This window comes from Leuciscus leuciscus (assembly GCF_965113295.1).
Source record: "Leuciscus leuciscus genome assembly, chromosome: 18".
Lineage (NCBI taxonomy): Eukaryota > Metazoa > Chordata > Actinopteri > Cypriniformes > Leuciscidae > Leuciscus > Leuciscus leuciscus.
In genome coordinates, this window is record NC_138742.1 from 18692878 (window position 1) to 18718060 (window position 25183).

The window sequence follows — 25183 nt, forward strand, 5'->3', positions numbered from 1 at the left end:
ATTTAAAAGACCTACATTTATTTAAAATATAAATATTTTGTACCATTATAAATGCCTTTACTGTCACTTTTAAACCAATTTGATGTGTCCTTGCTGAACAAGTGTTAATTTCGTTTTTTTTTTTATCTTACTGACCCCAAACAAGTGTTATTTTAGTGTGATTGAGATACTATTATAGTTTTTTTTTTTTAAATGAGTTGGTTTATATATATAGATGTTTCAGCAATATTTTTCTGTTCTCATCAGAAACTTGGACCTGAGTAAGTTCTGTATTGGTCATAAGGGTGACATCCAGCAGCCCCCTATCTATGATCTCTACGCAGTGATTAACCATTATGGCGGAATGATCGGAGGACACTACACGGCCTACGCTCGTCTTCCCAGTGACAAGAACAGCCAGCGCAGCGACGTTGGTACGTGTGAGCTCTTCTAGCTCAATAACATTTCACTAGCTATGATGCGAAAAACTCACTGTATGTATTTTACTGTTTCAGGTTGGCGTTTGTTTGATGACAGCACAGTGACGACGGTGGAAGAGAGTCAGGTGGTGACACGTTACGCCTATGTGCTGTTCTACCGCCGCAGGAACTCTCCAGTGGAGAGGCCGTCTCACTTGCTGGGGCCCCTTGGAGCCGAATCCTCTGCTGCAACTGGTGGTGCTGCCAGTCAGGTGAGCTCAGCACCTTCTCATGTCACCGCAGCCCAATGGAAAAACATTTAATCTTAGTAGAGCGGCTATATCCTTGTTCATTAAAGTTGCAAGAGTTTGGGTAATGTTCCTTGTGGATACTCAACATAAAAAAAAGGCTATTTCTCCATTATTCATTTTTTAATGAGGTGTCTCTCAAAAATGCCCAGAAAGCATCAGGGGGCCGTATTCACAAAACATTTTATCTTACCACTAAGAGTTCTCCTAAATGGAAAAGTTCATAAAGTATTTAGTTAAGAGTTTTCTCTTAAAACCTATTCACAAAGCTGCTGACCAACTTTTACTAGGGAATAGAGAGAAGTCTTAAAGGGATAGTTCACCCAAATATGAAAATTAGCCCATGATTTACTCACCCTGAAGCCTAGGATAGGTGTAGATGACAAATTCTTCTTTCAGACGAATACAGAGTTATATAAAAAAAAATGTCCTTGCTTTTCCAAGCTTTATAATGGGAGTGAATGGGTTCCTCACTCTCGCCTGGGGATACGGGGGAGAACTCTGGGTTTGGGCTGAATTCCGAGCTCGGAGCCCTCTATCCCCTTGGAAAGCACGCCAAATACGCTTATTATATTTTTTTAATCCATTCGATTTGTAAGTGTGAACTTGTGAAAACAGCTGCCACAGGTAATCGGACCATATTTATGTATTAAAGATTTATTTTTGGCATTTTATCGTATATTTAAAATCTATAAATCAAATTATGTATTTCATTTATGAAAAAAGGTTCAGCACCCAAGGTTCTATCACTATTCCCTCAATTATGTACAGTGGCTTTGGCAAATTGCCAGCAACAGACATTAGGATTGTTTGTGATTTTTGTCTTGGTGATTTAGGAGTCCTCTTGACTACTCCTAACATTTCACAGATTTAGGAGCTAGTTTTTTCGCTAAAATGCTTTGTGAAATACTATTAGAGCAAAAATGTAGGAGTCTTAAAATTAGGACTGATGCCCATTATTTTTAAGAGTTTCTCCTAAATTTGCAAGTTAGGAGCTACTTTTAGCCTTAAGATGGTTTGTGAATATGGTCCCTGATGATTATAATGTAATTAGCAGTTTCATGATCGATTATTTTCTCTCAGATGTTCTGGAGTACAATCACCTTGTGATATCTTCAGAATCGCGACTAATGGCACTTTTCCACTGCATGGTACGGCTCGGTACGGCTCACGTTTGTGGTGTTTTCCACTGTACTACCTAGTACCTGGTACTTTTTTTTAGTACCACCTCAGTAGAGGTTCCAAGCGAGCCGTACTGATACTAAAATGTGACGTGTAAACACTGCAGATCACTGATTGGTCAGAGAGAATCGTCACTACCAGCATCATTGGAATTGCGACATGAGACACCAAACCCGAACAAACAAACTTCGTCTTGCAGTGAATAACATCCACATGCCAAGAATCAAGAGCTCCATTGATCCTGTGTTGTGCGTTTGCGATGATGTCACTACAGTAGAGGTGGCACAACTATAACGATCAGTCTATAATCCCACCCACTTTGAAGCGGTACCAAACTACAGTGGAAAAACAAACCGTGCAGTGCCGTGCCATGCAGTGGAAAAGCGCCATCATAGATCAATCAAATGAGTGGATTTTGATGGATTGTGTTTGGATCTCATGACTTCTTTCTGATGTTTTCTATTTGTTCATAATTTTTGAGCATTTCAAAAAGTAAAAATATTCAGCAATGAAATTTAAACCCAGGTTTCAGCAATGTGTAAACGTTCGGTCACATTAGTGATATTTCAGCAAAATTTCATTGGCTAAAAAGGTCCAATGACAATAGTGCAGTGATGTATGAAGCACCGCTCACACAAGTCACTTTCAACCAAGCAGCTTTCTGTTGGTCAGCACAGCAAATTTGCCTGGGGAACTTCTTCAGCCTCATGCTAAACTCCCAAACGCACAGATTCCTGTTGAAATGACTGAATTTCACCTGTGAAATTTCGCAGCGCAACACTAAATTTGACCACACCTTAACAAGAAGTTTCTTCACATCTTCCTCTCTGCTCAGTTGAACGCATGACTGACCGTCGCAAAAGTTTGAGGTAAATTTGGTAACATCAGGCTCATTATACGATTGATAATGAGGCACATATGATCCAAGTTAGTCCATCCTTAAAGTTTGAACTGATTGTTTTTGGGTGCATCTTGGGAAACATTTTGCCTTTAATTTAGTAGATGCATCAGTTACAGGGAGTGTACCTTGATTAAAAGAGCTGTGACTTAAAAATTCTACTTCTGGAATCTACTCTTGCATGCTAATCTGCTTATTCATCCACCTGAGTGTGTGAGCGACATATGAAACTGGAGCAGTGAGCTCTCTGAAAGTGTATTTGGTGTTCTACGGTGTAATGATGAGGCAAGGCCCTTTCCCAGAAGCTGACACAGGTTTCCGCCAATCGCAGGCGTCTCTGATATGGCAGGAACTGGAGGAGGATGAGGAGGGGCAGCGAGAGGCCTCTTTTCTGAGCCTGTTTCGCCCCGGTCTACGTGGAAGAAGAGCCAGGACAAGGCTGGAGGAAGAAGAAGAGGGCAGGAGAGGTCATTCTCACCGCAGACGAGATGGCATCTCAGATTTCTGTGACGCCGAACGCCTGAAATATTTCATCCTTGGCACTGTGGCTGCAGTCCTAGCATTGCTGTTCAACCTCATTTATCCTTTGTTATACTGGTCCAACTGGGCTTGATTTACTACTCACTGCAGCTGCAGACCCTCAGTACAAAGATTTGCACTTTAAACTGATTGTACTGTAAGTCATGACTCTTTTTGATGGCAACTTTAATGTTATTTAGCTTGGGAGTCACACAGCCTGATATAGCCATGCCAGTCAGGATTGTTTTTGTCCCATTTCAGTTGTTTTACAGCATCGTACAGAATGTTTTTAAAAAAAATACTCAGGAAAATACTAATAGCAGTTAAAAGATCTTAATTTACTGCATCCTTTTTAGCCAGACTTGAGATTTTATTTTAGCTGTATGACTAACCAATAAAGCAAAACTTAGATTGCAAATATTAAAGGGATAATCCAAAAATTAAAAATGTCGTCTTTTTTTTTTTTACCCTCATGTCATTACAAACCTGAATGACTTTCTTTTTTTCTTCAGATCTCAAAAGAAGATATTTTTTAAGAATGTTTTGGTTCCCTTTGACTTCCATTTGTATTTTTTTTTGTCCATACAGTGGAAGTCAGTGAGAACTGAAACGGACATTCTTCCAAATATCTGTGTTCAAACATGTTTGGAACAACATGGGGGTGAATATATGATGAAAGAATTTTCTTTTTTTGAAGGCACAGTTCAGAATTGTGTATCAGATATGTTTTCAATTACTCAATTGCCTTTATAAACAGCATAATGGTGGCATTTTACACTCTGTGATTTTAAAGTCAACATGAATTCAAAAATAATTTACTCTAGTTACAGTTGTGGCCTAATGGGTAGAGAGTCGGATCTGAAGGTTGTGGGTTTGATTCTCAATACCAACATGACTGATCAAGGCACCTAACCTCTAATCGAATGCAAATGGCTGCCCACTGCTCTGGGTGTGTGTGTCCATGGTTTGCAGTGTGTGTGTGTGTGTGTGTTCACTACTCACTGCTCCTAATGTGTTTGCACTAACTTGGATGTGTTCAATGCGGAGGACAAATTCCAAGTATGGGTTACCATACTTGGCCTTTGCATCACTTCACTCACTCACTCTATTTAAAGATCAGTGCATACTATTCTCCAGGAAAAGTTTTTTGGGTTTTTTTGTCTTTAAAAAAAAGATTGTTTAATTTGTTTTCACAATTTTTTATATATATATATATAAAATTGTATTTTATTTTTGTTCGTTTTTTGTTTCAGCTGATATAAATAATGTTGGCCAATGGCTAGATAACAGTTTAGACATTGTTTTAGCAAACTCATTAATTCTGACCCCATTCTGTGTGTAACGCTCACAAACCAATCATTTCCAGCGGATGAAATCAGATCCTGTCTTGCATTTGTTTCCTTTTCTTGTTTATTATGTCATCTAGAAGTAAAATGAGCTGTGTGTGCTACTATTTCATGTTGACTTTAGGTTGGAGGAGTCATATTCTTTGTATTTTGGGGTAAATCTTGCTACTTCATTTTATGGTGTCGTTCACTTTTGTTACATAAAAAAAAAAAAAAAAAATTTAATTATTTTATTAATATGATTTACTCATTTTAACCACTAAATGAATTTCTTGTCTTAGTTTTTTGTTTTTTTTGCCAAAGTTTGTCAGTAGTCTGGCAAGACGTTAGGATGTTTTATTTAAAAATCGGTTGACTGATTGGCGTTTTCTGAGTCAGCAAGGCAGGTCAACTCAGTACTGTACTTCTGTACACAACTAGGGAAACCAGTGAGTTTTTCTGTACTTTGATCCATTGATTCAAAGCCTAGTTGCACATGTTGTGAAATTGAGATGGGATCCAGATATTGTAAGATGAATGGTACGCAGTTAGTGGGTAATGTGGCAGTTTCAACAGTCTCAGGGATGCTGGTGGGCTATCATCGTTCATGTAGCCATCCACACTACAAAGCCTAAAGACATTTGGCTTCTGTGAATGCCTCAGCTCTGGACACCATGACCCAAAACAATACCATCAGATATTATCTTACCTCATTAAAGGTCACGGGTCGTTGTCATCATGGGTGTTCCTGTTTGAAATGTTACTGGTTCTAATTTAAGGATAAATCTTTGATAAATCGCACAGGACTGCGTTATACATAATTTATGTATGTAATCATATTTAAGCAGTAATTGAATGTTTGGGTAAGTGATTTAAATATAATCTTAAAATGACAAAATGTTCGTGTTATTTATGATGCTGCAGAAAATATCCCAGCAATAATTGAGACCACTCTAAATGCTGCTCAATTGTTATAGTGCCTGTACTATGCTCTTCACCACCAATAAATAATTCAAAATTACCCATTTTGAAATCACTGATCTTTTTGAATTAGAGGTTGGCGTTCATGTACTCCGTTCAGACAATGCCTAAAGTTTCTCTCTATAACGGTGGTTTATTTTACAGGCTTCTAGCCAGACACTGTTTGGGACAGACCTGGACCCAGACGGACCCCCTCAGTTGAGCACGGAAGTGACCTCTGAGATGTATGCACACTCTGGAGAATGTGCCGCCCCGTCCTACAGCAGCATGGAAGAGGTGGATTGAAACTTGACCCAGTCAGGGAGATTTGCCACCTCAAAAATAAATAAATAGACTTTAATGCTCACAAGTGGATCTAGCATGGCAAAGGTGCTCAATTTCTTTTATTTACATTAGCAATGTGGAGGAAAAAAAATGCTGGGTGTACATTTCCAACACACACTTGATTGGAAACGTCCAGTTAAATGTCCTGAATGTTCAGATGATATACAATAAGCTGATGCTTAAAATAAAGACTAATCCTCAAACACATTCACATGGAATTTTGGAAGGTGCACACATTTAAATACAGTCATAAGAGGAATCGCACAGATCTGTACGTTCTTTTTCTTTTTTTTTATGTACATGTAAACATTTTTAACACCTAGAAATTATGCCTTTCACAATATCCCATGATAGGTTTCTAATACAATGTTTATCTTGCTTGTATTTACATGAGGTGTTACTTTGAAAACCCATCAATGAGTGAGATCAACATGGTTTGTTTGGATGCACAGATGAGTTTTTGTTTTCCTCACTGAAGTGTTGCCTGGACTGATCTGTTTCTCTGTAAAGAGTCTGGAAGTGTTGTGCTATTGCAGGTGTTGTAGGTGAAGTTTTAAGTGTGGACCAGGACAAGGCAGATTGTTTGGAGGGTTGTTGTTTTTTTCTCTCACACTCTGGCCATTTCCACACTTGATGTCCTGTTCTTTCTTTCCTCAGACAATCCAGTGGTTGAAAATGTTCTTTTGTTTCACGCCATGTAAGATCCTGTGGAAATGCAAAAGCTTGATTGGCTGAGATGCATGTTGACCTACAATAGCCCTAGTAGTACGGTGTATCATATACCATCTCTTTTTTTTTTTTTTTTTTTTTGAGTGGACTGTCTTGTTTCCCCATTCCTTGTTTTCGTATTGGACTGCATTGCAAGCGGGGACTGTGGGTTTGATCGTAAGAATGCTGCTGTGAATAAAACAAATGGTTAATATAAATAAAAGCCTTTTTTGCGTAACAACCTTAGATGTAACAGCTGTATTGTGCATATTAATTTGTCAAATTTCAGTTTTGCATGTAAGTTTGAAGTAAAATATTGTAATTAGCAGGTGAACCTCATGAAAATCCCATGAAAAAATAATTCGTACTTCACTCCAAAATTGTGGTCAGAATTATTGGCCCTCTTGGTAAATATGAGCAAAGATGGCTGTGGAAATACATATGCAGTGTGTCTCCTTTTTCTTGTTTATGAAAATTGAAAAGGTGGGGGGAGGAGTCACATTATGAAATAAATATTATTATTCACATTGCCGGCGGCAGGAGTAGGTGGCGCTCTCACAACTTTCTGTGAAGCGCGGTAACACCGCTCTTTCTCGCGGTATTTGACACTGACAAGGAAGTCATGCTGGCATCGCAAAAGCCGGTTTGGAGAGCTCAGCGTCGTCAGCGGTTTTTATTCAAACGTTCTTTCTTAAACGAATGAAGCCAACGAATGTATCCTTTAACTTACTGCGCGAGTCGCGACGGATAGAGAATGAGATCCTCACGTGTCAAGCTATTTTACATTGATTGAGATGAGTGTCATCAGGAGTCACTCGCATGGAATCTGGAGGGATTCATCAGTCACTCGTCGCCGGAGATAATTATCCCAGTCTACGTTTAAGTATCTTCGATTAGTCTATATTTGTAGTTTTATACCTTCATATAAAGATTTTAGCAATATGTATAACGCGGAGAGGATCCCTAAAACAAGTATCGACCAAAACTCTGACGGGGCAGAAGATAAAGACCCGAGGAGACCTTCCAGAAGAATCGTCCTTCACTTTGATCTCAACAACACAATCCTTGTATCTGACGCAGTCACAAGACAAGGAACTGTAGGTGCTCTTGAATACTTCCTGTCCACGGTGACCTGGGGGCGAATGACTAAAGGTAAGACAACTTATTTTAGGGCTTCACAGAAACGGTTTAAGCCTAGTTCCAGACTAAAATGCATGTTTGAGCTGAAATCAACTTGCACTGACATCTCTTAAAATATTTCAGTGCCATTGTTTTGTCAAGAAGCAAATCAGTAATGTGTTTTTTCTAAGGCACGTTTATAAAAGCTACTTAAATGTCCTAATCGAACAAAGGTCTAAGTTTAGCTTAATCTAAGCTCTGTCTGTGAAGTGGTTGCCTTGCATACTTGCTCAGCATCACATCACGTGGTTCTTCTCACTGCTTGCAGGTAAATGGGAGTGGTTGTCAGAAGCGCCATCTCTCCTCCAGCCTTGTGAGGGTGCTGTTACATACTACTCCCAGTTTGGGCGAGTAGCAAGCTTCACCACCGTAGGTCCAGGCCGACAGTTCCGGAAGGTCCTGGAAGAACATCTAGAGCTGCTCCGATGGCCGTCTGACTTACCTGCGGATAAGGAGCTATCTGTTAAGGGAGAAGATGGGAAGCTGTATCACTGGATCCTACCTTCCTTCTTCCAGATGCTGCAGGACTTGGCTTCACAGGGTGTGGAGTTCTCCGTCCTGTTCCGTACGTTTGGCTCAGATCTGCCCCGTGTTCTGACTGCCATCCAGCACGCAGTCGAACACGGCTCACATCCGCTCTTTCCCGAACTCCCGGCTCTAAAGGTATTTAACATGCAGAACTAGGATTTGTGTTATCCTAGATGAAGCAAGCCTTATTAGGGCTGTCTTCCCTCACAGCTGAAGGTGAATGTGACCGCCGGACGCATCAGGTGCAGCGGGAAGGGTGCAACGCTGACTCGTGGAGAAGAACACGTGTCCACACGGGATGGAGAGCGGTGTGTGTACCAGTATCTGAGCTCTGCTGAGGGTCTGGGTGGCTTCCAAGACAACTTTGACTGGTTAGGAGCCTGTTATGGATCAAAAAAATGTTTTAATTGTGTTGTTTATCAGTATCAAGCCTTTGTTCTTCCCAAATAGGTGGGCACGGAACACATACTCCATTTTAGGAGGAAAACCACTCTGGATTGACCCTTTTGATGCCAAAGTTCAGCATATCTTCATTGATGACAACATTCGGCAAAACGACAAGGACACAATTGTTCATCCTAAGGTGTGTGATGTTCATTTTCTCTTCTCCAGAATGAGCGTCCCATGTTTCTCACCCATTCCACTGTACACTCAGGTGTTCTTGGACCCCGAGGGCTTGCAGACTCGAACAGCCTCCACATCAGAGCTGTATGATCTGTGTCTGGTACAGAACGACCTTCTGAAGGCCATTTCTGAGACTGGATATTTCACCCGACGCATCCAGATCTGCATAGAGAACTATGAGGGGAACATCCAAACGGGGTAGTTCGATGAATCTCAAGTCATGCAGGGAAACATAATATAAAACAGACAAATTATGCATAAACACAATCCTGTGGTATGTGCGTATATGTGGAAAAACCATGTCCTCTGCTACAACCACAGATCAATACCCTTTATTTACCCGAATGAAGAATGTTGCAATCAATAGATCCATATTTATATATATTAAATTACTGTCATGGGTCCGATTAGCACTCTGAAGATCTAATAATCATAAACACATTGGCAGCTGCTCCATAGATCTATTGTGTTATATGCTCATTAAAATGGTTCTTCCAACAGTATTCTCAGGGTTTGTGAACATCAGATTTATATTTTGATGCAGTTAACAAAATAAGTTAATCATATCAAAACTAGTGCTGTCAAATCGATGAATTGCTTCTAACATAAGTTTGTAAATATATGTGATTATATATATAATATTTCTTTTTAATCAGTCATCAAACTCAGTAATCACTGGTCACTCACAGACACGGAGATGTATCTTTAATTTCAGCAAGCTGATTACTCACTTAAAAAAAAACAGTGTGATGTTTTCAGACCATTTCAAGTTTGATTTTGGCATGACATAAAGCAGTGAGATCTATGTGGCTGAGCTGTATACTTACTTTTTAATTAGTCTTCCTAGTAACACCATCATTTCATTCATTCAGACTGATTCGCGAACACGGAACACCCACGAAATTAAGAGGCGGGATTTATCGCGTGAACCAATCATAGCGCAATGGAGGCATTGCCTCCTCTCACGTGACTATTCATTCTCAATTACCTCCCATTAAACCCACTGCATGCTTTTGGGGGGTCTGTTAAAAGGCAATGGGGTCAGGGGAGGCAAGAGAGACGTGGCGTCCTGCTGTAACTTCACCTGTGGGTGTCGCTGCTGGACAGTGTTACTTTAGAAAAACGACTAATTTATAAACTGTCACATTTTGCAATATTTGCACTGTTTTATTTTTGTAATATGTATTAGTTTCTCCTGCCTCCCTTGCCTCTTTGGAGAATTCATACCCATGTATATTATATTAATCGATTTGACAGCACTAATCAAAACACTTGAATTTTTAGACCTTTTTTGTGAAAAATTCATTGTCTTTGCACTCCTATTATAGCTTTTAAATCCTTTTGGTTTGTTATAACACCAGTTTGAAGCTGAGACTAACCAAAGCAGAATTTGACAATTTCTAACGTTCATGGATTGAGCAGCTTTTAGTTTACATATATGCAGTTTTACACACTTTTACATGTTACAATCTTATATTGCCATTGTTTAAATCACATTTCACACTAAAGTGTCTGCATCCTCGCTAGTATCAAAGTTCTGAGGTAAAGGTTCTGATTTAAAAAGTCTCTAATCAAATGAAATAATACAAACAACAGTTAATGATTCCATCATTTTTATCTCACTGTCATGGGAGATTGTTATTCTACTGAAGTTTGCCATTGCACAGTTACTGCTTTTAGTGTGTATTGTTGTTTAAAGCATTATTAATGATGGCCATTTTAAAGTTATTTTTTGTATAACTTTTTTGGAGAGTTGCTACAGAAATAAATTATTTTGACTTCATTGTCTGGTCACTTTGCACTGTGTTGATTGTCTCTGTATTTATCACTTGTTTACACACGTTTTAAACTAACGTGTATTATTTACGTGTATGTGTGCAGCCAGGAGACTGAATATTTAGTAAACATTAGCTTTTCTGACATATTTGTCAGCTTTCTTTTAAGATTTGACATCAAAACAATAATTATATTAATATAAAAAGAACTTTCAGAATCTGAAATCGGATTGGATTCAATCGAACTGACGAAAATTTGTACTGATGTATGCCACCGAAAAAACATCTTCTGGATTGTCACCTTATTTTCAGGTTTTAATCAAGATTTGTAGTATATACATTTTATTTGAGCATTTAATAGATACAAGATAAAAAGAAAACTCATATGCATATTTAGGCGCTCTGGGACGCATGGTGTTACTATGGTAACGGCCATAAACACGATTCGTCGCGAGGTAAGTGACAAATAAAACCTGTTCAAATCTATACATTGAAGTCAATTATTTTTTGATTCATTAAGTAGTTTTTTATGTTTAAAACTGTATAAGAGTAATTTGTTTCTTTTTGGTGCGAGAAGTAACCTAACGTTATATTGTTAGTTTAGTGCTTATCAAGCAAGCTAAAGTTAGCTAACGTTAGCGTGCTGATGATGTGATTGTGAACGAATTGATAAATGTAAAATCATTTATTTTAACACGTGAAAAGTTGATCAAGGTAACCAAGACAGCAGAAAAATGTCAAGCTCTGATGAAGATGAGGTGTTGAAAGCAGGGGAAGAAGATGAAGAGGTAGAGAAAAAGGAGATTTCAGGACAAGAGGATCAGGTAACTTACCTTAAACAAGACTATTATGCATTTTATTTGATCTCATCTTAATATATTAACATGTGTTATACTATATTAATAAAATCAGAAGACATCAAGATTGTCTATGATTTTCTTTTATGTTTTCTTACTTTATTATCAGCTAGAGTCGTGTCCACTAACCCAAGACATGATGGCGAAAAGCCTGTCCTTATTGTGTCGCACAGGGAATGGTCTGTCTCATGCCTATGTCAGACTTGACCTTAAAAGCAAGTAAGCTTGTCTGGGACGTTCTTCTTAATCCCATCATTCCGCCATGCATATTTACTGTATCTCACAATGTTGCTTCTCACTGTACCTGTCTAAACCAGGGGTCTAACAGACCTGGCATTGATCAGCTCCTTCATCCATCTGCGCTACTTGGACTTCTCCTGCAATCATTTGTCAGACTTCTCTCCATTGGCCGACCTCACCCAGCTGCTGTGGGTGAAGGGAGACGGTAACCTGCTTCTGAGTTTCGAGGGTCAGCCGTTTAGCCAGCTCACTTACCTACAGTGGCTCAGCTTTGCCAACAACCGCCTATTTGATGTTAAGGGCATTGGAGGCCCAGCACTGGAAACTCTCAATCTCACTGGTTAGTTACGTCCATTTAGTAGGTTATTGTACTTTTGCAGTGGCAATGAGCTCTTTTTATACTATGGTACCAACCGCACTGGTTTATTTCGGCAAAATGTTACAGTATGTAATTCAATACATATTATGAACTTCAATGTAATCTGCACTAGACAATAACAATACAACATTAAGCAGCACTAAACACTAACATTTCATTTCTATATTTTTAGGTAATGGTATCCAGACCATGCAGGGACTGGAATATCACAATCTAACCAATCTGGTGACACTCGAGCTCAGAGGAAATAGTTTGGAAACTACAGATGGCATTTACCTCCCCAATTTACACCACTTAAATCTGGTACAATTGCTTATATTGATGTTTATGGTAGATAAACATACATGATGCTGATTAGAACTACCATCTGGCACTTTCGCCCAACTATTTAGGCTCAGAACAACCTAAAGCGACTGGAGGGTCTGGAGAAGCTTGAGCATCTCAAAACTCTTCACCTCAGAGATAACCAGTTAGAAACACTAGATGGACTCAGCCCCAACATGAAATGTCTCCAGTATCTTAACGTCAGGTAACAGAAATACAATAACACCAGGTTTGGCATTTTCTCAGTCTGGCTGAAATTGAGGAAGCGAATGTGTTTCACTAATATAGACAGTCTCATTACCACTGTCTAATAACCCTCTTGTTCACACCTTAAGGGGGAACCTTATATCTTCTATGAGGGCTTTGCGAAATCTAGTGAGTGTTGGGCAAACATTGACGGCCCTTGTGCTCTTGGAGAACCCTTTAGCGAAGACTGACGATTACAGGATGTATGTGATCTCACATCTGTCCCAGCTGGAGAGACTGGACAAGGATCCCATCACAGCTGAAGAGAAGTCTGCGGCCCAGGAGAAGGTGCGGAACCTGTTAATGGCAAATGCTATTGTTAATTACCTACTTTTTATTTAGCCTAGTTGTGTCAATAAAGGTTTCTCAGATAATATTTTAACTTTACATTGCAACATTGTCTTTTTTTTAGGAATTTGATGATGAATATGCTGAAGATCAAGAGGATAACTGAATAGGCTGTGCTACATTGAAATGTACTTGTAAATATAATTTTAATTTTCAATAAAGTCTACTATTAAAAAAATGGTTTCCTTTCATGCAGTATAGTCTCTGATGTGATCTTTATGTCTGCATCTGTTGGTAAAAAAACACTTGTCAATACACTATTATGATAAGAAGGTATAACACTCTAATCTAATGCCTATCATTAAATAAAATAATAAAAAAATTATTAGAGCTGAATGACCTTTAAGCACATTCTGTAATGTCAGACAATTAATGCCAGCAGATTTTAATTCCTCTTCTTTTAACTGGAGTCTTTCCCTTTCATATGCCCTAGAGTTAATCAGCTCATGCTCTACTGTTTCTGGAAGTCCACAAAGATTAGGCTACTCTGACTGGATTCATGTTTTAGTTTTGCCACTTCCTCAACTCGTTTGTTTATAACCAACCACATTAAAAGGGAAGAGCCTGTTTTTAACCCTGTAAGACAGACATTGGAAATAGTCAGAAACAATTTTTTTTAATGGACAGTTTATTGAACTTTAAGACAAAAAAAACTGCAATGTGTCATGTTTTGTATAATACTCGATACATTAGGTTTTTATGGTCTACGTATAGTATAATATGCGTGAGAGGCATAAGAAATTAGTCCCACACATAGTAGCGTTTAAAGTAAAAAATCTGACAAACGTTTTGAAATACATCATCTGAACAATGTTTTGAGGTGTGGTAACCATAGTATAAGTAATGTATATGTGTGTGTACACACACACACACACACACACATATATAAAGGCCCTTGCTTTATCTAATATGACACACCAGGCTTTATAGGGTTAAACTCCTTTCTTCAATTCTGTCATCATGACTCGACGAATCATTGACTAGATCAGCTAACGTTACTCCTTCAGTGATTTTACAACAAGCGCAACATTTAATCATTATAACAGTGTGTGCAAATAAAGTTTTTACTTCAATATAAAAAAAAAAAGAAGTCAATTCTCTCATCCCTAATTTTATGTGAGATTTAACCTGGCTCTGACCTAACACAGAGCTCTGTTTGTCTGCGGTCTCTGCCATCCTGATTTGGCAAACTCTCCTCTGTTGCGAAAAGCGTTTCGTCCAATCGCTGGCCTCAGCGGATGAGTTGACAGCTGACGTAACGCGTCTCTTAAAAGCTACAGCGCACCACGTTCCCCGCGTCCACTCCCACAGCGCGCTCGGCTCTGGTACTTACTGCTTTTTTCTCAGCAATTACAGATTAACGTAGACTCAGAAGAGTTTATTTGAGTTGCAGCAGTCTCGTTTATTCCATCTAATTTCCCCACATACTTGAAACATGAGCTATCACAAACCCGACGAGAAAACTCTGCAGGGCCTGAAAGACATCGCGAACAAGCTCAGGATTCACTCCATCAAGGAAACATGCGCCTCAAACTCCGGGTAAAATCTTCTGAACTTATCAAAATTCATTCATAATGTCTTTCTAGGATGGTAAACGACGGGTTTGCAACTGTGTTCGCTTATTTATCTCATTAGTCGTGCAAATGTTCACTTGACGCTCCTGCACAACACGTGAACTTGGCGAGGGGGCCGGACATAATGCTGTTGCTACTTGGTTTTGAATCATTCGACCTTTTTAGTTAATATAAATAAGTCATTAGCATTGCACTAATACTACGCGAGTAGTATTACAGCTTTTTACCCCATCGTGGCTTCCAAGCAATGACCAGTGAAAATTGGCTTAGCTCTCATCGCCCCTATAATTAGCACGGGTATGTGGGACTGCAGTTGGGATTATAGTGTCAATGTTTGTAAATTTTATATTATCCACTGTGCTTGTCATATTTACCACGCACTTAAGCGATGTCCAGTCCAATTCGAAAACTAATTATTTTGAGCCGAATCTTTTTTTTTTTTTTTTTTTTTGTGAACTGGTTCTTTGAAACGAACTGTTCGTAACCGGTCTGCGGAAATAACTCGGATTCCCCTTAACTAATTAATTACTGCCAGCTCGTGGGTGCACGTTTCCCCCACAGGTTGTCACGTGGAGGCGTGCAGGACTCGTGGTATCCGTTGTACTGTGGGTTAAAGTGCTGTTAGCCTCCATGAATAAAGCATGCTTCTGATTTTATTTTCATCTTACCATAGCTTTACGTATGGGGTGATAAGGAGAGTTCAAATGGAGGTTGCATAAAAGGAAAGATTTGCTTTGGGGTTGCCTAATCTCGGCAGTTCTCTCTCTCTCTCTCTTTTTTTGAGGCAGACCAATTTATTGCCACAGATGGTAATTTCACAACATGAACTGAAATTGAAAAGGGGAGTTTCTAAACATATAGAGGATAGAAATGCTGCCGTATTATTAGATGCTTTCATTATATCAAAAAAAAAAATCTTTTTTTTTTTCTTCTTCCTCATAGACCATGTATCAGAGGGTTAATTTGTTACAATACACTGCATACACCCTTGCTGGCATGCAACAATCTTTCATTCATTGTAAATCTTGTCTAGGAACTTCCCTGAGTGTTGAAACTTTTACCTGATACTATTTGTTTTACTGCTGTGACACTTCCTCTTATTCTGTTCCTTCTCATTTCTTTTTGTGTATGTCCATTTCTTTCCTCCTCTCAAGTATAGTTATAATCACTAGTAAACATGTAGTGGTTTATACACGGTATCAAGGAAGTGCTAGTCATGACTCAGACTTTGTCTGCATCTTTTGAAATCTAATCCCTGATTCTGAATCTGATCAGTGTCCATTTGTTTAACACCTTTTCCATTGTTGTTTTTTATTTCAGCTTAAATGAGTCACACTGTAGGACAAAAATGGTAATTCATGGTGTTATGTTTGGTGAAAAATTAAGAAATAAATTGAACAATAACATAAGACTGCATGTATTTGGACTCACAATACAATTATAACAGGTTTTTCAACAGGCAGATTTGTGATCACTGAATTGCATGAGTTCTTTCTAAACTCTGAATTTAAAGTTCTTGTCAATTTAAGTCACTTTGGGAACAAACAAACTAACAGTTGTGCTGCACCCTTAATTGAAGTACAAACTTGGTCATCTGTGTTGTTTTTAACTGTGTGTTTGACCATAACCAGTGATACAATTTAATTGAACTGTTCTAGAAGTCTCATGCTCACTTAAAGGAACTGGTCCCATTAAAAAAATTAAGTTTCAGCCCTCTTACAAAAATTACTCTTACAGTCCTCATGGAATACAAAGGAGAAGTTTAGAATATTCTACAAGTCGCTCTTTTCTATGCGATTTTACAATGAATGACTTTCAAGTTTAAAATGTACAGGTTTGGAATGAATGTTGATGTTTATTACTTTATACATTAAAAATTAAGCAAGATATGTGTAGTGGCCAGTGAAGTCCCATTATTTGAATTTTAGAGGCTACAGCCCTTCTGATTATACATTTTTTGTATGTATGTATGTGCCTGTTTTGGCAGTAGCTGAAGTCATTGATTCAGATAAGGTCTATTACTACTCAAACCCCAATGAAGACAGTAGCAACTTTTGCCCTTTAGTACCATTTGCAATCATGTTCTAGTTTTTGAAGTGAAAGATAACCTGCACGTCTGATTGGTCTTTAACATCTAGCATGTTTGAGCTGATGGTTAATAGTTGATTGATGGATGGATTGATACTGATGTGTGTTCCCTCTCACAGACATCCCACCTCATGCTGCAGCGCTGCAGAGCTCATGTCAGTGCTGTTCTTCCACACCATGCGTTACAAAGCTGACGATCCGCGTAACGCCTGCAATGACCGCTTCATCTTGTCCAAGGTGGGATGTCGCTCTGTTGGTTATGAGCTTCATTGCACTTTTTACTTGGAGATTAAATGTTTTCCACTCCTCACGTTACTGTTTTCAGGGCCATGCTGCTCCCATTCTGTATGCTGCCTGGGCAGAGGCTGGATACATCAAAGAGTCTGACCTGCTAAACCTGCGTAAGGTCGACTCTGACTTGGAGGGTCACCCCACTCCTGTGAGTAATGCTACTCTTATCACCACATATACACCTTTCAAAAGTTTGGGTTGCTTAGGTTTTTTTATGCTTTTTGAAAGAAGTCAATTTTGATTGATTCTCATTTTGATTAACCAACATTGATTCTTGAATCGCAAGAATCGATCTTTTAGTCTTTGCAGTTTTCAGTTGTTGATTGAGCAAAACTTTGTAGCGTGCCTCCCGTCCAATAAATTGTGATAAGCCTTGTTACTTCTGATATGAAACAAAGTCTCAGCTTTCAAATTCTTTCAATTTAATTATGAAATTCAAACAATACATACCGCTTTTTCGCTCTTAAATATGGTGTGACAGATCGCTGTTGCACCGCAGAGCATTTAGCTAAATGTATGCTCTGTATTGCATATTCATTGTATTTTTACTTAATCTGTTCTTCAATATTTAATGCATGTTTGAATAAATCTGTCATGTTTTTGACAGCCATCATTTAAATGTTTAGATTTTTAAAAAATGTGTAGAAATGTAATTATAAATTTAGTTTTTATTATAACATCATGTTATAATTGTTGTTGTGATTATTATGTGTACCTTTGTGTAATTTAAATGTAAGTAGCCTATACAAAAGTTAATTTTAACCTTTAATGTTATAGAAATGTTCCAACTTCCTTGTGTAGTATTTGTTGAGATTTTTTTTTTTCCCTTTGAGAATATTTTCCATGTACTGTACCAGATACATATGCCACTAAATCGAAATCAGATTTGAATCAGAAACTTGTGAATCAAATCGAATCGTGAAATTTGTCAATACCCAGCCCAAGTAATTTATTCCTCTGATTTCAAAGCTGAGTTTTCAGCATCATTACTCCAGTCTTCAGTCACATGATCCTTCAGAAATCATTCTGATATGCTGATTTAGTGCTTAAGAATCATTTATTATTTTCAATGTTAAAACTGTTGCGATACTTAATATTTTTGGGTAAACTGTAATACATTCTTTAAGTATTCTTTGAGGAATAGAAAGATCAGGGAAAACACCATTTACTTTAAATAGAAATATTTTTTGTAACATTATAAATGCCTTTGCTGTCTCTTTTAATTTAACGTGTGTATAAGGGTAGATGAATTAAGGTATACATTTAAAAAAAAATTTTTTTTTATATATAAATCATACTGACTTGGTTTAAGTAGTGACATAAATCTTTCACTTAACCAATTACCATGAAAATAACCTCACTTCTCTGTTAATTTCAGAAACTAGCGTTTGTGGATGTGGCGACGGGTTCTCTTGGCCAGGGTTTGGGTGCTGCCTGTGGTATGGCCTACACCGGAAAGTACTTTGATAAAGCTAGGTACGCTTGTTCTCCCAGAGCATGCCATCTTGTTTTGATTCGCATTATTTGATTCCCGCATTTAATGAGTACAGTGAGTACTACACAAGTAATTTGGTGTGCACCAAATAAAAAAAATCTCATGCTGGTATGGCCCCAATGGTCAAGCCCAAACAAGATTTTGCTCTCAGATCATAGTAATAATTTAATAATGGTGTTAAATGCTGTATTCGGACGAGACTAGTTTCCCTGGAGGATGTTGGAGAATTTGTTTCACAGGTGTTTTGTTTTTATTCCCATCCAAATCTGCCATGTCTTTTTCTCAAACAACATCAGTAAAAATTCAGAGCAGATTACCTGTTTTCAGCTAACTCTGTTCCTCTGAGAAATCACTAGTCCCATCCAAATAGGGCTTATAGAGGAAAACTCCAGTTTCTGCTGATCATTTGATGGTGCTGTAACTGACGTCCAGTCTGTCTTATCTCACTGTCTCATTAGCTACCGTGTGTTCTGCCTGATGGGAGATGGTGAGTGTTCAGAAGGGTCTGTGTGGGAAGCCATGGCTTTTGCCTCCTATTACAAGCTTGACAATCTAGTGGCCATCCTTGATGTGAACCGTCTGGGCCAGAGTGAAGCAGCACCACTGCAGCACAACATGAACACCTACAAGGACCGCTGCGAGGCCTTCGGGTAGGTCTTCCAGATACTGCTGGGTTTTATCTCTTGCTATGGTAAATGCACTCACTGGCCACTTTATTAGGTACATCTGTTCAACTGCAAATATCTAATCCGCCAATCACATAGCTGCAACTCAATGCATTTAGGTATGTAGACATGGTCAAGATGATCTGCTGAAGTTCAAACTGAGCATCAGAATGAAAGGTGATTTAAGTGACTTTGAACGTAGCATGGTTGTTGGTGCCAGACGAGCTGGTCTGAGAATTTCAGAAACTGCTGATCTACTGGGATTTTCACGCACAACCATCTCTAGGGTTTACAGAGAATGGTCTGAATAACAGAAAATATCCAGTGGGCAGCAGTTCTGTGGGCGAAAATGCCTTTTTGATGCCAGAGGTCAGAAGAGAAGGCCAGACTGGTTTGAGCTGATAGAAAGGCAACAGTAACTCAAATGATCACTCATTACAACTCAGGTCTGCAGAAGAGCATCTCTGAACGCACAACACGACAAACCTTGAAGCAGAGTAACTGAGGCTACAATTAGCACAGGTTCAGCAAAGTTGGACAATGGGAGATTGGAAAAATTGACTGATCTGATGAGTCTCTATTTCTGCTGCGACATTTAGGGGAATAAACAACATGAAAGCATGGACCTGTCCTGACTTGCATCAACGGTTCAGGCTGCTGTTGGTGTAATAGTGTAGGGATATTTTCTTGGCACACTTTGGGCCCCTTTGTACCAATTAGGGTTGTAAAGGTATGAGCATTTCACGGTATGATAAGCGTGTCAGAAAATATCACGGTATACGGTATTAAACAATCATTATTATAATCATCAGCTACAATGACCCTTAAATGAATGAAAACAGATAGGCTTTTTTGGTTCAACTTTTTTATAAAAAAAAAATGTATGGAAGTATGAGTCTAATTAAAAGTCTTTAATTGCAGTTCAAATATGACAATGGCATTATTATTTTTATTATTATTTGTTTTGCTGAATTGTGCAGCCTTTCGAACTTGGAATAAATGATGTATATACTCTGTACTGCCTACTGGGCTATAAGCTAGTATTCATTTGGAACACAACCACTTTCCTTGCCCGTATTTTGTTTGAGACATGTGACCAATTTGTTTCTTCAGCTTCAACACTTATGTGGTGGATGGCCATGATGTGGAGGAGCTGTGCAAGGCAATGTGGCATGCCAAACAAATAAAAGGGAAGCCCACTGCCATCGTAGCCAAAACATTTAAAGGCAAAGGTCTCAAAGGTGAATAACTATATCCTGTACTGCAAGACCTGCAGCACATCATGATGATCAGCATTAATAATGTCTGTTATTATAATAGTCCTCATGCTGACTTTCTGACCTGTTCTTTTGTTTAGACATTGAGGATCAGGAAAACTGGCATGGGAAACCTATGCCTAAAGACCGTGCGGATGAGCTGATTAATCACCTCCTGAGTCAGATCCAGTCCCCCAATAAGCCCATCCACCCTCAACTGCCCAATGATGATGCTGCTCCAGCTGACCTCACCCCCATCCACCTGCTCACCGCTCCAGAATACAAGATCGGAGACAAGGTGATGAAATGAGACATTATACTTCATAGCTGTTGGAGTTTTGACTGATTCATTTCTTTGAACAAATGCTTCACGTCTTCTGAAGTTGCTCAAAAGAAGGCTTTATAAAACTGCTTTTGTTTGCCCACTCAGGTCTCCACTAGGAAGGCTTATGGTGTCGCCCTGAAGAGAATGGGGGATGCCAGCCCTCGTGTGGTGGCCCTGGATGGTGACACCAAGAACTCAACCTTCTCTGATATCTTTAAGAAGGCCCATCCTGATCGCTACATTGAGTGCTTCATTGCAGAGCAGAACATGGTGTGTAACGGGATCTTCCCCCTTTATACACTAATAATTCACAAGTCATGCTGGCAAAGCAAAAGTATATTGCCTGGCAGCGTGTATGTCACTGATGAATAGGTTTGTAAACTGTTTCTGGAGCGCTTTGTGATAAGTTGAAGGTGTGGTGCACTATTCATACAGTGCGTTGTAAATGCCTGACCTCATCCTGTTGGAATGTTATCTTTTACTATTCACTTTCTGAGTAATATTTATCAATGTCAGGTGCTTACTAAGTAGGATATGATTTCCCACAGTGAGAAAGAATTCCTTCCTGCATAAACATGTAGTCATTTAGAGTCAAAATCTAGAAAATATTTTTATTAAAAATAAATTTCAGCAATAAGTAGTTTGTTGTATTTAGTGATTTATTAACGGTTTATGCGTTTCTAAATAACAAAATATACGATACAGTTTGGAGCCAGTAAGATTTTTTTTTTTGATGAATATATTCTTTAATGTATACCTTTTATATTCAAAGAATCCTGCAAAAAAATATGCATCACGATTTCCTAAAAACCATTTAAAAAGAAAAGGCATTTTAAATGATCTTTCTATTACAGTTTTTACTGTATATCTGACCAAATAAATTCAGTCTTGGTTAACATAAGAGACAAACAATAAAAAAATCTTACTGACCCCAAACTTTTGAACTGTAGTGCAAGTATATTACATTTATAAAGTGTAATATTTAAAGGGTTAGTTCACCCAAAAATGAAAATTCTGTCAGTAATTCCTCACCCTCATGTTGTTCCAACCGCGTAAGACCTTCGTTCATCTTCGGAACACAAATTAAGATATTTTTGATGAAATCTGAGAGCTGTTCACTTCTCCATAGGCTGCTAGGTGGCCCAAACTTGCTGGCCCAGAAAAGTTATTAAAGAGATCGTTAATATAGTCCAAGTGACTACAGTGGCTCAATCTTAAGTATATCAAGCGACGAGAATACTTTTTGTGCGCAAAAACAAACAAAAATAACGACTTTATTCCACTATTCATTTCCTTCTCTCTGGGCCTCGTAAGTGTTTTTGCGCACCGCGTCTGTGTTACACGTCACCACGTAGGCTCACTATTGGCCGACGCTGGTCATGTGTGTGACGCGCAGCGCAAAAACACTACGCGAACCAACTAGTGGCCCAGAGAGAAGGAAATGAATAGTGGAATAAAGTCGTTATTTTTGTTTGTTTTTGCGCACAAAAAGTATTCTCGTCGCTTGATATACTTAAGATTGAGCCACTGTAGTCACTTGGACTATATTAACGATCTCTTTAATAACTTTTCTGGGCCAGCAAGTTTGGGCCACCTAGCAGCCTATGGAGGAGTGAGACAGCTCTCAGATTTCATCAAAAATATCTTAATTTGTGTTCCGAAGATGAACGAAGGTCTTACGCGGTTGGAACAACATGAGGGTGAGTAATTACTGACAGAATTTTCATTTTTGGGTGAACTAACCCTTTAATACATAATATTATTGGATAAATGAAATGGACATTATATGTATTAAATGTATTTATTTATGCTGCTATCCAGGTGAGTGTGGCTATTGGTTGCGCCACTCGTGATCGCACGGTTTCATTCGCCAGCACTTTTGCCGCCTTCTTTGCTCGTGCCTATGACCACATCCGTATGGCAGCGATCTCCCAGTCTAACGTCAACCTGGTCGGCTCTCACTGTGGCGTTTCCATTGGTAAGGCGTTGTGATATGAAGTACATGTATTCTTGCCATTTATCTGGACTTAATTCATAATCAAGTTCTATCTAAAATATCATCCTTTTCTTTTTCTTTTTTTTTATATGGAAATGTTTCCTAACTTTAAATTGTGTCCAGGTGAGGATGGCCCCTCGCAGATGGCACTGGAGGATCTCGCAATGTTCCGTGCCGTTCCAACATGCACAGTGTTTTACCCTAGTGATGGAGTATCTACCGAGAGAGCCGTGGAACTTGCAGCCAATACAAAGGTGTGGTTTGTGGTTTACACTAAATGGTCTAAGTACAGTCATTTATTATTTTGGCACCAGAAAGTTAATCTGTTGTTCTTTGGCTCGGTGTTCATGTTATTTTCTGATTTCAGGGTATCTGTTTCATTCGCACCAGTCGACCTGACACTGCAGTCCTCTATGATGCTGGAGAGAAATTTGAAATTGGAAAAGCCAAAGTGAGAATAAAACATTGCACCTGAGCACACTTTTAATTAACTTATTTTTAGTTTCATACTACAGCAAGGAAGGCTAAAGTTATCAGCCATGCTAAAAACATGTCAGTTCAGTGTAATCTGTTGAGAAATGCAGTGAGCAAATGAGGCTTCCTGTTGGGCCAGCTAAAAACTGTCTGGTTCACAATGGTTTTACTAACAGTTCTCTTTCGGTCCTCTAGGTGGTGCGGCAGTCCAACAAAGATCAGGTGACTGTTATTGGAGCTGGTGTAACACTGCATGAGGCTCTGACAGCATATGAGCAACTAGCCAAAGAAGGTGTGTACAGCGCCTACTGGCCATAATAGGACATTACATCAGTCATTAACTGTACTTCAGATTCATTTTATAGAATTAAAACTCAACTTTGTAATGTAAGTTTAGTTGACTTGTTTTATGTTGTATTTTATATTAGTAAAGCACATTGCTTGCTTTTTCTCATTTCAAAGCTGTTGAGCTCAAATGTCTTAAATGTGAAAACGCTGCTTAGGAGGCTCTCAACCAGAATATTTCAGATTCTCAGTTCCACCTTCTGACCTTAGACCAGTAATTGACTCCTAAATAGTAAATAGACATTTTTATTCAGAGATGTTTAAAACTGCTGTATATGAAGTATCACTGTAATGTATTGTAGAATTTTTTTATTAATATTAAATGTTTGTTGTTGTTAATTGTATGACTTGTTGTTCTCGCCCTGAAGATGGCCATGCTACTGACAAAAACAAACTTAAATATATTCTCTATTTGCCAGGTGTGAACATTCGGATTATCGATCCATTCACCATTAAGCCCCTGGATGCCTCTACTATTGTGGCAAGTGCTCGTGCCACAGGAGGAAGGGTGATAACTGTAGAGGACCACTACAAAGAGGGTGAGCTGCTTATTTTAAATTGACACCCCAACCTCCCCTTCCTGTTACTTTCTTAGTTTCTTCCAATGCTGTGAGGTATTTTATGTTGGTTCCTTTGCTCTCATTGTAGGTGGTCTGGGCGAGGCTGTCCTGTCTGCAGTAGGTGAAGAGCCTGGCATTGTGGTGCACCGGCTGGCCGTGAGCCGTGTTCCCCAGAGCGGCAAACCGCAGGAGCTTCTGGACATGTTTGGCATCAGTGCCAAATGTATCGTTGCTGCCGTCAAGCGTACTTTCGCCAACTGAAACTCTCTGAACCATCCCTGAACTACACCCTTCCTCTTTCTCCATTCTTAACCCAGACCCTAGAGACAAGCTTGCCTTCCGTATCATTCCTGAAGCTCATGGCTTGCAGATATATCCTAACTCTTATAGTGTGTGGAAAATCTCTAACTTGTGCACTATAGTCGTGAGTGTCACCCATAGCTCTGAAATGCTTTCATTTTGTCATCATCAGGTTTGCCTTCTTGAAATCTTTAATACTGCATTATTAGTGGTTTTTAAAGGTTTGTAAGTTTATCAATGCATCATTGGCTTAAATCAGAGTGCATTCCATTTCCAGCTGAACATTATTTGAGAGGGGGGAAAAAAGACCCTTTCACATTGTCATTTCATAATTTGTCATTTCTAGCTTTTAACTATGTTTGCTTCCTGTAATTATTACAAGCCAGTATCCTGAAAACTCAAATTTGAATTTGGTGCTTGAAGGTGCTTTCAGGGAGTAATAAAGTGTAACTTTTTTTCCTTTTTCTGCTGTTGCATAAACTACTGGTTTTGGAAACAAAACAACCCAGTTTTGGAAAGTTGGTACACGAATGTTTTGGTTTTGGTGACTTGATGAAATGTATCATGTTAATGAGACATCCTCACTGTTGTTGCTTGTTTGAACCTGTAGTTTTCACAGAATTTGATGTAATGTGTTAATAAATTTGACTGCCCAACTAACCTGCCTATTT

The 25183-nt window shown here is 38.8% G+C and overlaps 4 protein-coding genes across 9 annotated transcripts in view; all 4 read left to right on the plus strand.

Annotated features, from left to right (window-relative positions):
* Positions 1-6889, plus strand: part of usp19 (ubiquitin specific peptidase 19) — a 36408-nt gene extending 29519 nt beyond the window's left edge. For 2 of the 4 annotated variants that reach the window (XM_082145411.1, XM_082145412.1), the window contains exons 24-26: positions 247-413; positions 495-670; positions 3118-5649. In XM_082145411.1, coding sequence (XP_082001537.1) covers positions 247-413; positions 495-670; positions 3118-3399 — 625 coding nt within the window. In that variant the 3' untranslated portion in view covers positions 3400-5649. Of the gene's footprint in view, positions 1-246; positions 414-494; positions 671-3088; positions 5650-5755 lie in introns of those variants that run through there. The other 2 variants (XM_082145413.1, XM_082145414.1) reach the window with 2 other exon arrangements.
* Positions 6890-7024: 135 nt separating this feature from the next.
* Positions 7025-10757, plus strand: LOC309480793 (uncharacterized protein). The gene is made up of 5 exons (XM_082145421.1): positions 7025-7795; positions 8091-8485; positions 8561-8721; positions 8801-8933; positions 9006-10757. Exons 1-5 carry the CDS (start codon positions 7585-7587, stop codon positions 9174-9176), a joined length of 1071 nt encoding a protein of 356 aa, XP_082001547.1. The 5' UTR covers positions 7025-7584; the 3' UTR covers positions 9177-10757.
* A 133-nt stretch (positions 10758-10890) lies between these two features.
* lrrc23 (leucine rich repeat containing 23) lies at positions 10891-13329 on the plus strand. Of its 3 annotated transcripts, none has more exons than XM_082145422.1 (8): positions 10891-11204; positions 11455-11573; positions 11716-11825; positions 11924-12186; positions 12398-12528; positions 12618-12754; positions 12885-13083; positions 13208-13329. In XM_082145422.1, the coding sequence occupies exons 2-8, from the start codon at positions 11484-11486 to the stop codon at positions 13247-13249; spliced, it is 972 nt and encodes a 323-aa protein (XP_082001548.1). In that variant the 5' UTR covers positions 10891-11204; positions 11455-11483; the 3' UTR covers positions 13250-13329. The 3 variants fall into 3 exon arrangements, with proteins under 3 accessions (XP_082001548.1, XP_082001549.1, XP_082001550.1); XM_082145423.1 differs by having other exon boundaries at positions 11464-11573; XM_082145424.1 differs by lacking the exon at positions 10891-11204 and having other exon boundaries at positions 11212-11573; positions 11720-11825.
* Positions 13330-14421: 1092 nt separating this feature from the next.
* tktb (transketolase b) lies at positions 14422-25172 on the plus strand. Its single transcript, XM_082144401.1, has 14 exons — positions 14422-14682; positions 16925-17042; positions 17131-17244; positions 18475-18572; positions 19050-19241; positions 20370-20497; positions 20614-20810; positions 20943-21107; positions 22659-22815; positions 22957-23087; positions 23201-23284; positions 23503-23599; positions 24072-24191; positions 24301-25172. The coding sequence occupies exons 1-14, from the start codon at positions 14579-14581 to the stop codon at positions 24471-24473; spliced, it is 1878 nt and encodes a 625-aa protein (XP_082000527.1). The 5' UTR covers positions 14422-14578; the 3' UTR covers positions 24474-25172.
* Positions 25173-25183: the final 11 nt, after the last annotated feature.

What these genes read in the sequence shown, in the direction of transcription:
- LOC309480793 (XM_082145421.1), top strand. Translation starts at nt 7,585, where the DNA reads ATGTATAACGCGGAGAGGATCCCTAAAACAAGTATCGACCAAAACTCT. An exon ending in CCGAACTCCCGGCTCTAAAG is followed by an intron (nt 8,486 to 8,560) that starts GTATTTAACATG and finishes CTTCCCTCACAG; the next exon opens with CTGAAGGTGAATGTGACCGC. An exon ending in TTCCAAGACAACTTTGACTG is followed by an intron (nt 8,722 to 8,800) that starts GTTAGGAGCCTG and finishes CTTCCCAAATAG; the next exon opens with GTGGGCACGGAACACATACT.
- lrrc23 (XM_082145422.1), top strand. Translation starts at nt 11,484, where the DNA reads ATGTCAAGCTCTGATGAAGATGAGGTGTTGAAAGCAGGGGAAGAAGAT. An exon ending in TTTCAGGACAAGAGGATCAG is followed by an intron (nt 11,574 to 11,715) that starts GTAACTTACCTT and finishes CTTTATTATCAG; the next exon opens with CTAGAGTCGTGTCCACTAAC. An exon ending in ATTTACACCACTTAAATCTG is followed by an intron (nt 12,529 to 12,617) that starts GTACAATTGCTT and finishes CCAACTATTTAG; the next exon opens with GCTCAGAACAACCTAAAGCG.
- tktb (XM_082144401.1), top strand. Translation starts at nt 14,579, where the DNA reads ATGAGCTATCACAAACCCGACGAGAAAACTCTGCAGGGCCTGAAAGAC. An exon ending in TAAAGGCAAAGGTCTCAAAG is followed by an intron (nt 20,498 to 20,613) that starts GTGAATAACTAT and finishes TCTTTTGTTTAG; the next exon opens with ACATTGAGGATCAGGAAAAC. An exon ending in AACTTGCAGCCAATACAAAG is followed by an intron (nt 23,088 to 23,200) that starts GTGTGGTTTGTG and finishes TTCTGATTTCAG; the next exon opens with GGTATCTGTTTCATTCGCAC.